At 37.2% G+C, this 15,207-nt stretch overlaps 1 protein-coding gene across 1 annotated transcript in view; it reads left to right on the top strand.

Moving 5' to 3' along the window:
• LOC121650691 (transmembrane protein 163-like) overlaps positions 1-15,207 on the top strand; it is an 85,790-nt gene that overhangs the window by 5,112 nt on the left and 65,471 nt on the right. Inside the window, exon 2 of the mRNA XM_042002344.1 lies at positions 3,247-3,366. Coding sequence (XP_041858278.1) covers positions 3,247-3,366 — 120 coding nt within the window. The remainder of the gene's footprint in view (positions 1-3,246; positions 3,367-15,207) is intronic.

Raw genomic sequence — 15,207 nt, 5'->3', positions numbered from 1 at the left:
TGTCTGGACCAAAATGTCTTGTTGATGTCAGAGGTCAGAAGATAATGGATAGACTGACTGGAGATGATATAAAGGAATCAGTAGCTCAAATAACTACTGGTGACAGCCAAGGAATGCAGAATATCATCTCTGAATGCACAACATGTCAAACCTTGAACGCCAGACTGAGTGTGAACTAAGAACCGGAAACCAAGGCAACAATTCACACAGACTCACCAAAACCGGACAGTAGAAGATGGGAAATTTGGTGGGATGAGTCTCCATTTCTGCTGCAACATTCAGATGTGATCTGTGATTCTGGAAGAGTCCTGTAAAGCCTGACAACAACAACAACAACAAAAAAAAAGCTGACAAGATTCGTGGGAGAATTTTAGAAATGAAAGAATAACTTAAAAAAGAAAGAGGTTCTAGCTGGTTGCATTAAAGATGTGAAAAGTTGGCCCATGTGAGGGACTAAGAGTCTGTACTTGTCAGACTTAGCTGCTTTGATTACTTATGGAAATCTGATACAAAAACATTTTCATTGTGCTTTAACTCTTGTTAGTGTATGCTTTATTCCAGCTAAACTAGCTCGTTCATCATGCTGTCTTACTCTACGACAGTCATGTGAATCATCAACTTTGATGCATGGTCACAGTCACAGTTTTGTTTCCATTTACAGAGAAAGTTCTGTCAGTAAGTTGTAGCACCTCCTCTGAAATAAGTTTCATAAGTTTAGTGAAATCAAGCTGAAAGTTAAACAACAGCTGACTTATAACTTGTGTCAACCCCATAAATTGATTTGATTTGATTTATTATACAAATTATATGTATTTTCTAACATGGGATTGTCACAAAATGGAATGACTGAGGGCCTTTGCATGAAATTTTGTTGAAGAGGAAGTGTGCTAAGCCATCAACTTTTTAGGGCAAAAATCATGTGTATGTCAGAATATAGGAGAACAAAGTAAACTCCATCTGAGTATCAGCTGGAGCATCAGCTACATGGAATAAAAAGAGTATATCAAGGCAAATGATGGATTGGTGTACAGTATCCGCTTGGTAAAAGCTCAATATATTTTAAAAAATAAATGGGTTTAAAATTCGTATGCAAAATGCCTCCTATAATAGATGAAAACTCTTTACTGATTTTTAATTCTGCATAAACTACCCCTGAATAAAGATACTTAGATATTTAGAACATCTTCTAAATGATGAACACTAGCTCAGTAGGTTCAGAGGTTAAAGCGGTCATGTTGTCCCCTTCATTACAGCTCCCATTATCCATTTGTTTTTGTGGCATCAACGACAATCACCAGGACAAAAAGCTGGATACAGTGACAGCCAACAAAGCTGAACTCTCTTTTGGATGTAAAAGTTCAACTTAATAAATGATGCATGAATCTGCAGAGGCATTCTTACATTTCACAAGAATAAAAGAGCTGCAGGCAGTTAGAAATCTTGGCTGTTAAGTCTATGATTTCAGACAAAGGCTTCTCACACACACCAACAGGGCTGAAAGTCATTACCATTCCAATCTGAATTTTTTGACTGAAAGTTATTCTTGTTTTAGTGCCATCTCTCTTTAGTCTTTTAGGCTGCCTAATGAAGGCTTTTCTGCTTCTCCTGGATCCTAACATAGGTTACTCTGAATTTATGGGAATACTTTAATGAGAATCCTTGACCTATTTGTTTTTTAATGTTATTTACATCATATATTAAAACTATTTTCCAATAAGTTAATATTCTTTTCTTGTACTACTTTATTGTATAGTTTCCATGAGCAGACAGTAAAGAAGTGAGACCTGAGAAGCTGTTCATGGGTGTTTCACACATGACCCATGATATTCAGTTTAAGAAGGATTTCCAGGTGGTACATAATGTTTTGTTCCTGGTGTGAATTGAGTATTTTGCCTGCACTCATTTTGAAAAGAATGACAAAATATACAGTTAATTTCAAAAGCATAGCTGCACACTGAAAAAGTCCACTGGGTGTCCTGTTGATGATGGGTATAACAACAAAACATCTCAACTTTGAGCCCATCCCTTCTTGGAATTGAGAAAAATTAAGACAATTTTACTCACTTTTAGGAATGTATAAATAGGGCACGTCATAGCCTCCAGAACATACCCACTGGAAATACCATTTTAACAATGTGCTTTATACAATGACCTAAATTTAGAAACACAGGCATCTTGTGATTAATGCTACGTTACTTTTTATTGCTTTGTATGTGTTTTTCATTTCTTTTTTACCAGTCATTGTAGGTCTTAAACTGTTGTAGTTGTTTTGTCAGAGAAACTATGCATATTACAAGTTCTTCTGAGGTCTTCCAAATTATTCTGAGGTCACAGGGGAAGTGAGACATCATCAGCGAGGCCACATCAGTTGCTGGATTTCATCTAAAAACAGTACATAAACAGCCTTTGCTTCGTGTCCCTGCTCAAGAAATGGCAGTTTTAACAAAACACGTCTCTTTGGAAAGACCTTGAAATGTCAGATGCAAAGAGGACTTTTTCTGTATTATGCTTGCCACTTAATCACTGGAAGTATCTCTCTTACTACTACTGTAGTAATTTTAGGACCTAAAGCTAACCTCAACTGTTCTACAGCTAAGCTAGCCAAACAACTGTTAGTTCATCATTGACTTAGTTTGCTAATAGGCTAGTTTTAAAATCAGAAGTAGCTTGTTTTCCATTTAATATTAGAGAAGCTTTAAATTACTTTGAATAATGTTGCTTTTCATCTAACATTTTAACAACTTCAGTCCTGACAGGATGCATAGCTATCTTTTTTTTTTTTCTTTCTTTTCAGTTTGAAACACGTTAGCCAAATCGAAGTAATCTTGCTATTTGGTTTAATATGAATTGAGTTCTTCCATACAAAGTTAACAGTTCACTTTGAACTAAGTGTTTCCATACTTGAGGTTAAGAATCTTACTCAATGTGGTTAAAAACTGAGCTTTCCACTTTGCAGGGAAGTAATGGGCAATTGAGCAGCAGGGCCAACATAGGTTTTACCTACACTTCATCCAGACTGAGTAATACATCCACCGATGCTTAGTGGCTCAGACCAACATTTACCTATAGAGAACAGACAAACCCAAAAACAATGATTCCTTAATTTAATACAGGGATTAATTGCAAAAATGACCTCTTACTTATGTGGTTGTCATGGCCACACCGTACATTAAATGAATTTTACAAAACAAATTCAGAAAGTATAGAATTGTCCATGTAATAAAGTTTATGTATGTCTCTCTTCAGGTCTTCTTGAGAGCAGCATGCGCCTGAAGCCCCATGAGGCACAGAACTACAGGAAGAAGGCTCTGTGGGTCTCCTGGATATCCATTGTGGTCACACTTATACTGGCTGTAGCAGCTTTCAGTAAGCATTTAAACCACATTTTTTTATGTCGACGCTGTGTATAAGATGTAAAAATGTGGGTTTGCTGAATAAATGTGTTAAGTTTGATTCAGCTTTGTTTGTTGCGTGCTACGTAGCAGAGGATTTATCTAATTTCTGTTAACTAAATATCATTTAAACATCCTGTGGTAATGATGTAACCATCTAAGGTGTTTTTCAAACCTCTCTCCTGTAGCGAAAGGCCTGATGAGATGCAGCATATTTGAGTTACTGTGCTCTACAGTGGTAAAAAGCAGTGGCAGTTTTTGCGTTTGAATTATTTTGTATTATTTGAAGTCACGGTTGCTCTACACAGGATTTGACACACTAACATTAACTGAAACATTCAAGCAAATCCAAGAAATATTTCTGCGAGTTAAAATGAGTGAAAGTATTAGTGCAAGATTTTGCTCTTTAAAAAGTTCTCCTGAAAAGTTTTTAATGGATGATTGCAGGAAGTTTTGTTTAGTCATATGATGTAGAATAGAATATAGAATAGAATGCCTTTTATTGTCATTATACAAATATACAATGAGATTAAGCCATCCCCAATGTCAGTGCAAAGAGAGCAGTATAGAAGATAAATAAATAAATAAACGATCTAAGGTATAAAATATTTACAGAAATAAACAGATGTGCACACTCGAGTTATTTGCAGATATAAGTATGAATTGTATATACCTGTATACTATACGTGTGTATAGTGTTCGAGCTGAAATATATAAATTACAATGAAACATATTCAAATCAAAAAAAATATATTGCACATTCAGAGTATTGTTGCACGTATCATGATATGTTGTATATGTCACATGACAGAATGTATTGCACATGTCGTTAGTGTCCAGAGTATTTCAGATTTGAAGTCCTAGAGGAGTTCAGGGCAGTTATTGCTTTTGGAAAGAAACTGTTTTTGAGTCTGTTTGTTTTAGTCCTGATGCACCTGTAGCGCCTCCCAGAGGGCAGCAGGGCAAACAGATCAGAGCCAGAGTGGGAGCTGTCATTTATGATGTTTCTGGCTCTGCTGAGGCAGCGGGAGGTGTAAATGTCCATCAGGGAGGGGAGAGGACAGTCAATGATCTTCTGTGCTGTCTTTACAACTCTCTGTAGCCTCTCCCTGTCTGCTACAGTGCAGCTGCCGTACCATACTGTGATGCAGTATGTGAGCAGGCTCTCGATGGATGAGCGGTAGAAGGTCAGCAGCAGGTTGGAGTTTAGTTTGTGCTTCCTGAGGACTCTCAGGAAGTGTAGCCGCTGCTGAGCCTTCTTAGTGATTGACGTGATATTCTCTGACCAGGAGATGTCGGCCGAGATGATGACGCCAAGAAACCTGATGGTGTGGACCCTCTCCACACACTCGCCGTTTATGTAGAGGGGGGCTGGGTCTGTGCTGAACCTCCATGTACACTAGTATACAAGTTGAAAAAGAGAAGCTTTATTGTTTTTGATGCTCTGTTTTTTAATAAGACCCCAGAAGTTTTTGGAAAGTGAGATGGACAAGATCATGGTGATATACATTATCAGACAGAGACATAAAAGGAAGTGGTGCAGTAGATGGCAGTGGTCTGTGTGGCCATTAGAAAAATTGCAGCTTCTTCTTCTTTGTTCCTTTTGTGAGTTGCACGTCAGTGTTCGCACACTACTCAACACTGCCCCCAGATTTCCAGTACTACTGCTCAGAATAAGCATGTTTAAGATGGGCGACAGGCTCTGTTTACATCTTTAGCGTAGAGCAGTGTTTCTCAATCCTGGTCCTCAGGGACCACTGCCCTGCATGTTTTAGAGGTGTCCATCTTTAACACACCTGACTCAAATGAGTGGCTCATTAGCAGGCTTGCAAAGAACTTGACAAGCGGTTCAGTTAATCTGAATCAGGTGTACTGGAGTTGGAAAGAACTAAAACATGCAGGGCAGTGGTGAAACACTGGCGTAGATCATAAATAAACCTTTAGTCTTACTGTTGGAATATATACAAAATTAGGTTGTCATTGTTTTGCTAAAATAAGAAAGACCTTCCATTTAAAAAGATGTCTATTAGGGAGCATATTTTATTCCAAAACTTGTATGTTGTTTAGCATTAGCAGTGCCTTTGAAGATGTGCAGGTTACCAACATCATGTGCATAAATTTGTCCTCAGATGCCAACTTTTGAACTGTGAACTGATAACAAGCCACACAGCTCCCCTTTTAGCTGGGTGACGACAGCTTGTGTGATGTGAATGTGTCACACCACAGAGCAGTTTTCCACTTTGCCTCATTACACAACTTTTCTTGCCTTTTGTTACCGAACACTTCTGAAATGTATTGTTGCAAATATCTTTAAAATAAGCACATATTTATCAAAAAGTTGTACTTTTTGCCTTAATAATATTTCTATTTAGATAGTGGGTTTGAATGGTTAACCTGCCAAATTGACCCACCTTTCACATTTGTTTGGGAATAGGGTTGTATTCATGAGTACATAACGACAGGGCATGTGCTTCCTTCCCACACTGACGACATATTGGTTAATTTTTGGTAAAACTGAATGAATGACTCAGTCACAGCTATTTATCTGATAGGCTGAGATGAGCCTGCAGTCACTTGTGGTATGATGTTGCAGTTTCATATGTCTGTTCTGAAAATGTGGATTGGTTCTGGATATTTAGTGAAACCAACACTAATTTTCCATCAGATCAGAAGACTAGAATACTTTATTGTCGTCATACTTTGGTGCATGTATACATTTCAGCAACTGCCACTGAGACGGTGCCTGAAATAGAATAAAAACATAAAATCTATACAAGAATAAATAATATAAAATCTATAAAAAAAGAAACATAAAATCCGAACAAAATAAAATAAAAAGTGACAAAAGGCAACAATCGGTACGTAAAATTTGAATATTGTAATTAGTGCACAGGTTTAAGCCAGTAAATATTATCCACTGTGACAGTGCGAATCCCAGCTATGCTCATAGTAAGGAACTCACTTTAAACTTTAACTTACTCAAGACTTTAACGGCATGCCATGTGAGCAGAGACAAACTCCCATAGTCCACACATGCTGGTTTTCCTGCATTGCTTATAGACTTGCATTCAGCTTGCAAGTCAATTAGTTATTATTGCCAGTCCGAAATAGATTATTAAAATACTTACATCCTAAACAGGATCTTTCCCTTTTATGTATAATGAGTCCAGAGTCCTTGAGATTAAATAGAGCATCTAAGTTTGTGAGGATACTCTTGAAGAGGACACAAAAATGAGAACACATGCTTGATCCTTTTTTTTTAATTTTATTTAGATATTGGCCACCATTTCCTCAACAAACAATAGTTGTTTTTATGCTAAACTCATTTTAACAAAGCATACAAAATAAAAGCATTATATATTTTACGATAGTAAATTACTTACTTTCCATATTTTCCATTTCCATTTATTTATTACTGATATTCTCTGTTTAGATAAACAAGTCTTTCACTGCTTTAATTCTCCTTGACTATTTAATTGCATTAACTAACCATATCCCACTTTTTCAGATTCCTCAGAATTTGGTTTTGCTTTAATATGTTTTCAGACTTCACGTACCCCACGGCACCTCAGTGATCACATGGATATTGTGACAAGACGTAGCTGTGTTTTCCACACACACTAAGATGTCTTATGATGCAGAATGTTTAACAAGCATTGCACAAAAAAAAGGATATTGCTTTGTCATCTTTGCTAAGCATGGTGCAGTTTCAAGTCTCAATTCATCCAAATCTTTAAAAACTATGTGTTTAAGCTGTGATGTGTAGATGAAACACAAACCTGTGTTTTTTCAAGCAATGCAGGTTTATAAAGTTTATTTAAACAAGGAGCTGTAGACGGGCCATCTGATTGATTGAAGTTTTTGACAAATAACTAAAAATTCATGTATTTAATTCAACTAAGTTTGTCAAGAATCCACTAAATAGGAAGAAAACATGAATTTATAGGTATAATGAAATACACCCAGCTGACATACTATATCATGATGATTTTATATGAGAGGATTTATGTTTTCATTGTTATTGCTATATATCCAAATGAACATCTTAACTAATTTGTTTACATTTTCAGAGTATGAATCTGAACACTGAATTTAGCCTGATTCCGATTTCTTGTTAGATTTAGTTAAAATATTAAAAGGGGTTCCATGTGTTTTTATTTCTCCATTTTCCAATAAATGTCAGTAGCCAGTGAAAGATTAATATTACCATGTTTTCAGGGAAGAAGGTGTTCTATAACTCGGCGAATGAATGTATTAAACTCATCTGTAAAACATAATATAGACAGGAATAAAACAGGAAAAGAAGTTAATTCAGCACCTAAGTTGTATTTTTTCATCAAAACTGCCATTGTCGAGCAGTTTTGTGAATTCTGGCATTAATTAATTAATGTTTCTCCTAAATCACATTAGGATAGTCTCTGGGACTTAGCTTGATTGGGCCGGGAAATAATTAGACGTGCTGCTTATTCATTTGGTTTGATTTGCATTGAAGGCTGTTAGATACTCTGTGAGAAGTGAGAACGTCTTTCTTGTTCCAGAGGACACGAGAACAAAATGTAATTTTGCCCTCACCGAAGTGAATAGAGACATCTTTCGGCCTGTACTTGGCACATCAGCTGAGCAGAACTTTCCTCTCGCGGGGCTCTGAGAAGTATTGCGTGATTGGTCGGACATTTGAGGTGGGCGTTGTGAACGCGGAACAGAATGAAGCAGAAAGTTGTGGCTTCCGTATTTACCTTGAAACCAATATACATTTTTTTCTTTCAAGAACAAAGTTCTCACTTCTCATGGAATGTGTAACAAGGTTAATTCTGCTTTTTGCTGAAGTCGACCAAATTGCCTGGAAAACATCACACAGCTGCATCAACTGTTCATTTGGGCCAACATTGCCTGAAATAACCACTGATAAAGAAGAAAATAGGAGGCAGAAGTAAACCTAGCTCATCAACTGTCTAGGCCCAAACATGTCAATCCTTTGCCCTAAGCTAGCTCAATCACCACAAGTAAACAATATAGCAGCACTAAATTTATACAGTCTTGGAGTTTTTTTGTTTTTTCCTTGGCATTCAAACTCAAGACTTTCTTACAAAGCTGCTCAGTATGAACAGCAGGCGATGTGCTTTATGTATCTTCCTCTGTTTGGTTTATTGGTTAGTCGGTTTGCATTCACACTGTAAGCGAACTGCACCAGGGTTCATTTGCAAGTGGACCGAGACCCCCATTTTACAAGTAGTTCAAAGTTTGGTTGTTTGGTCTGCACCAGAGAACAAATGAGGATTCACACTACTCCAAACAACTTTTCTTAGAAGCGGATTAGAAATTGTTCAAAGTGGATCAAGCGGCACTTCTGTGAATCCACCCATTGCTTGCGAAGTAACGTTGTGCTGTTGACTTCTGCTTTTCATTCCTGTCAAATCGTTCAAACAGAAGAGTCTAAAAATGTGCACTGTAACCGAGTCAGACAGGAAGAACTTAAAGGGCATGAAAACGACCCAAACAGTAGAATGGAGGGATGGAATAAGGGGAAATGTGGACAAGCACTTCTCCACTAGCTCTGCTGCCTCTAGAGGATGAGACAGGGCACTGGGTTAGAGTATTAAAATGGGAATGCAGCATTTTATGTGATGCTGCCACACAGTAAGAAATGCTGTGCATTTGCAACACTGAGTGAATGAGAGAAGCTGGAGCAGAGAGAGTGAGAGACCAATGAAAATGAAACTCTGAAAGGTACCATTGCACCAGAAGATGAAGCAGGACTGGGCAGGCTGAGTCCTGGCAGGCAGCGTCAGGGATTTAGTGGCTGTGATGGCTCAACTTTAAAGAACACCAGCATTCTGTTTCCTCTTGCTTCTGCCCTAGTTTCTCTTCCTTTGAGTCTCGTCTTCACCCATTTTTATGTTTCACATCTTGCCTTAATTCCTTATTCTTTACTCTCCTTACAGTTTTTATAGTATGTTTCCTTGCCACATCTCTCCCTCTTTGCCTCCTTTATGTAATACTAAATTACTATATACCTATGCTGGCAAAGTCAAAAGTTAGTTTGACTTCATTCCATCAATCATTAATGAGTTTTTCCCTCAAATACATGTTTTATTGAAACAAGGTCAGATCATTTATTGTTTTTCAGCCCACCTTTTAAACGTGTGGTCTTTCTTTTCCTTTTTTATGCTGTCTGTCTTCCCTTATTCCACCTCTGAGGAAATCTGTAAAGAGCCTCTGCAGTTCTGTGACCTTTAGCAGGATTTTAACATTTAAAGAGGGTGAAGGTTTAAGCTAGTCTTCCTCTGCCCCACTTTCAATTGTGTTGAATCCTTAATGTCTTGGTCATGAATGGGTGCTCTGTGTTAGCTTCCAACCTTTCACAGGAAAGTGTCATTTGTGGTCCATTTCACCTGTGAAAGTTGTAGAAGTCTGGGGCTTATCAGACGAATGAGGCTCAGAGGGTGAGCTTAGACCATACAGGGAGGTAAGAGCAGCTACTGGCCCATTACAAATCTACTCTGTGCTGGGGCTACACGCAGCTTTGTTGACAGAGATCTTTTGCTTTTGTTTGTACTTTACTGTTGTCAGCTTCTGCCTTAATATGAGAAAGATGTTATAGTGAAGAAAGAACAGATGGTGGAACTGAGGAACCCCTCTAAATGGTTTATTGCAGCAAATGTTTGAACTTCTCTTCACTATGTTTTTCATTTGCTGTATTTTCTTGATTACTCCTATGTGTGCTGAGATTCCTCCTTTTTCAGTTAAAGTTAACTTTTGAACTGACATTTGATTTTTGCATAGCATCAATACTTAGGCCATCATTTTTGTTTTATTTTGAATAACTATATACAAGCTAATTTACATAGATTCAATTGAAATGATTCTTTATTCTGCAATAAGTCAGTCTAATGTAACTGGATATATACCATAAAATTTCTCCCCAATACTTAAGTGTCTTTGTGCTTGTAGACTGGCATATCTGATTGATGCAGGTGCAAATAACTGCATCACTTCCGTCTTTTCAACTTCTTCCGTTAAAAAGATGGAAATGACACAATCTCAATATAAGCAGAACACAAAAGGTAAACATGCAGCTGTGGCTGTGCAGCAGCTGGAAGGCCAAGCAAAAACAAAGTAAAGCATTCACGGTCTATTTTGCAGGTGTATTGCTTCCACATTAGCAGCTAATGCGAAGACCATGAGTACCACTGTGTTTTACAAGACTGGAAAGGCATGTTATTTTTGGTTTAAAAAATAACAGGAAGTTACAGCACAAATGCACAGAATGCAAAAGAAACACGGTGATGGACTGTAAAATTAAGACAGGATTTTTTTTTTATATATGCTATATTAGATTTCATGAGTGCATGTAGATGCATAAGATTAGAATATTACAATAATCTGATTACTTCCAGTTATCACCTTTTGATTGTCAAGAAAACAGGCTCCCTGATTAAATGTGGATTAAATGTGACTGGTTAGCTGCCTTGAGCTAGCTAGAGCTGGGATGGGCTGACAACAGCTGTTATCACAACAAAGGGGACATTAAATGTTTGGTAAGGGTTAGCATTCAGTCGTGATGGTTAAGGTAAAGGGCTTGGACACGCCTTGGATAAATGTGCTTTTTTTTTTTATCAAACTTTGATCATTGGAGGGACTTAAAGACAACAATGGGAAGCCATATTAAAACAAAAAGAGCAAACATTCAAAAAAGACCACAGCGTGGTGTGAAGTGTCAGTGTTGCTTTCCACGTTGATTTAGAGCAGTTGTTGAATTGTTGATTAAAATTCTGAAAACATTCAGTGTTCCTGTTGATGTTGGTTGATCTGATTTGCTAATGAATATGTCTGAGTATAGATACAAATGCCTTCGAGTCACATTAAGAATGAATTGAGATGAAACAGACATCAATGTATTGGATGAGGAGATGGGCTTTAAAGGCAGGTGTGACATGTTTGGGATTGTGTTTATACCAAGTGTGAACAGAACATATAAGAATTAATTAGAAAAACAAGAGTTTTATTATAGAAATTTAAAAAAGGATATGATTTATTTGCATGGCACAGAGCTGGAGGTCTACAGTGACCTGTATTAAGGAGTTCCTCACATGTCTTTTTATTTCAGGAATTTTTATTTGTTTAATATCTTTTTAGAAGGTAAAAATATATATGTGTAAGAGACTGCTATAAGAGATTTCAGCAGCGTTAATGTGATACATTTGCATAGTGCTTGGCGAAGCAGCCACAGGAAAAGCTGTTCCATATTCAAAGTTAGGAACAAACAGCACACCATCAGGAATGATTTTCAGATTACCTTACAGGACTTCTAGGAGGAAGCAATGGGCCTGCACTCTAATCAGTTCCCACATGATCCATCAGCGCCATCCCCAGAAACAGTTTGTTGTTTGAGCAAGAAGATTGTGTGAGAGGGGGAAGGAGGAGAAGGAGGGATAGTGAAATGAATAAAGGTGAGATTGAGAGGGAGACAGACAAGAATGAAAAAATAAAAAAAAATTCAAAGTGATAGAAAATTGCAAGCAGTGGCAAAGAGATCACAAATGAAGTAATAAACAGCACAGCAGCAGGAAGCAAGGGGAGCATTTGTGACAACAAACATCCGTGTGAAAGATAAAAGTATGAGGAAGACATCAAGAAGAAAGAAATGCTTTTTAGCTTGGTTCTCTTTTTATTCTTTCTTCCTTAGTCTTCCTGTCGTGTTTACTTCTTTGCTGTTTCCGTCTCTGCACTAGAGCTGTAATTACTAATTTAACCCAGATACATAAAATGAAAACCCAAACACAGTTATAAATAAATCATCTTTTCTCAATTTCAATGGCACATCTATGTGTGCTGCAATCTTTTAGCTAGACGAGAGGAGCTGAGGCACAGAGTATATAACAAGTTAGGTACATGACACAACTTTCACACAGTAGTTGTATGTTTGACACATGATCGGGCTGTCGCAGATTAAACTGTTGTTGTCTTTCACACCCAGTTTAGTGAGTGTTACTGGTGTACAAAACATGCATTATACATTTTAAACCTACTGATAATGTAAAACTCTGATGTATGTCTGAATATTCTAGTATTTAAGATTCATTTAAAAAAATGCAAGTCACATAATGGCACTGGCCTACATGGTTAACCTATTGTATGCTCCTAATGATGCAGGTTTTTAAAATGTATTTATATATTATATTTACTAATCCCAGCTAGGAAATTCCTTTTCTGCTTTTTATTGTGTGTTACAATAGAAACAGTGGGTTGCCAGACCAGAGTCCAACACCCAGTAGCAGTTAGGGGTTAAGGGAATTGCTCACATTCATTGCCAGTCTGGGGACTTGAATCTGGGTCCTCCAGTCCACCTCTCCAGGCTATCACTACCCCGGTCACATTTAAGCTAAGATTTGCAACAACAACCATCAAAAGCAATGAAGATCACTGCTAGCATGCACACAATGCAGCTCTGCATGTGTGTAATATATTTAACATGCATATTCAGACCTCACACACACACACAGGAGCTTGGTAAATAAATGAATGTGAGCAGAAGCTGTTTATTAGAATACTCTACAGAGCATCTTTAAGTTGTAGCATTAGCTGATTGAACTTGTGGTCTGAAAGGAAAATTTAGCCAATATCCTCACAGGCGCATTGCTGCTTAGTTTTATATTTTACCATTTAGTTATTTATCTATGAGACAGACAAATAGCTGCAGAAATTGTTCTTATAACAAATCAAAAAGCTGCACAAACATATAAGGCCCCATATAGTCTACTCAATACTGAAAAATAGTCCCTAATAATAATAGTAGCAGCTACCATTTTTATGTATTGTTTGCAAAAATTGCATGTTTTTTTTAAATGAAAGTATGTATGTGTGACCCATTTACAACCGAGAGACCTAGTCATGGCATTTTATGGAAACTAACACCATATTGAAAATATAATGTGACTCAAGAGCCTCACACTTCAGAATAAGATGTTATTCACACCTTAGCTGATGACGAGAACCTCTGACAGATGTCTGTAACTCTGACAGGTTATAGAAAAATCGCTGTTTGTGTTTTGACTATTTAACCCTGTGAGAAGATGCAACAGCATTATCTGTTATTACATTTAAGTTGCGGTCATTAGAAATGTCTTTCTTCTCATTTGCTGCCTTCATTATCTCATTTACTTAATCTCATAGAGTCACATAGCTGAGCAAAAACCAATGGTGAATCACCGAAGGCAGAGCATACACAACAGAGATGTTTGCATACAGTTGTATAGTGTGTGTTTATCTGCCAGCAGGCCATTAATCATATCTGGGTAGTCACTGTAGAAAAACATACCAGTATGCATCTCTTTCCTCACCTCTCCTGCTCTAGTTCTTCTCTCTGTGTTTACTCCCTCAGCCCCTTGTGCCCACCTACTTTCCCTCTTTGCTTCTTTTCCTTCCAGACCTCCTCTTTCTTTTGTTTCCATGAGCTATGTTCTACTTCCTGTCCTTTTTCCCTCAATCGAAACTCAGCCTCACCTTCTGTCTGTCTCAGAGTAGAAACCAATTATTTATTTATTCTGTTGTCTCTCAGTATTGTAATCTGCTTTTCCTGGTAGCTGCCAGCAGGGACAAAGTGCTATGCTACACGACGGCATCCTTAAAAATTAACATCATTTACTCAATCTATTTGCTCTAAAGCATTTTTAACTGTTTTTGCAAAGCACATGTTCCTATTATACAAACCAAAGGTGTATTTATTTTTTTTATATTTTTGCTTTTTCAATGCAGAATGTGGAGTTTTATGAAGCTCTCTACATGATCATTGTGGTTACTACCTGATTGTGATAATCAGATGAAACTTTATCTCTTGCTCCAAATGGTCATGATGTGTCATTGAATATTTAGCATTGTGTATCAGTCTGTGGGTTAATCATAAAAGTAAAACAAGTAAAATAGAAGTAGAACTCTGCTTCTTTTTCTCCTAAAATTGAAATTCTTGGTTTGCTTAAAGTGAACCAAATACAGAAAGCAGACTACAATGCAAAGGTCATTGTGGGCAACCACAACCTAAACATACCTGCATGTAGAACGATAGGTGGCTCGGGCTGCCCAGATGTGGAAGAATGAAATAAAAGTTCTGATAGAAATATGATCAACACAAGACCGCTTGGATTTAATGCAGCTCCATGTTTTGCTGTTATTTGGTGGAAACAGAAGTTGTCCTGGATTTACTAACAGATGAGCAACTTTTCTTCTTCATTGTTTGTCCTGCCAAATATGAGGAACCATGTTACTCATTTCCACTGGCAAAGTAATAGTAGTCAAGTTGTCACACAGGATAAAAGAGGCATCAATAATCATTTTATAATTCCATTGCAGCCATCTGAATCATAATTGAATTGAATTCTGAGGTGCCTAAAGATTCCCAGATTTTATATATATATATATATATATATATATATAGTTATCATCACATTAACATCCTTGCTCGTATCTGATGTTTGTATAGGTGTAAATAAGTAGGGATGAGGTATTACATGTGAATGAGAAGAAAAAGTTTTTTTGCAAACAACATCTGACATTTGGTGAGACAGTAAACATACAGATTTTCTTCTAAACTCTTGATCCAAGCATTCTGACTACTTTTAGTATCATTTCATGTGAGCGTTTCTGAGCACTGTAGGGGTTTCCTCTGATTACTATTAAACTGTTACCATTTCCTTCAAGCATTCGATCCACTTCTAGCCACCAGCTGCTGAAAGTAAAGCCCATAATTGTGTTGAAAGACATCTGTTTAAGCTGAATTGCTGTTGTCAAATGACCTAGGTCCTTGCAGTGTGTAATTTGC

Source organism: Melanotaenia boesemani, chromosome 12 (assembly GCF_017639745.1).
Source record: "Melanotaenia boesemani isolate fMelBoe1 chromosome 12, fMelBoe1.pri, whole genome shotgun sequence".
Classification (NCBI taxonomy): domain Eukaryota; kingdom Metazoa; phylum Chordata; class Actinopteri; order Atheriniformes; family Melanotaeniidae; genus Melanotaenia; species Melanotaenia boesemani.
This window is presented reverse-complemented; position numbering and strand designations above follow the sequence as displayed.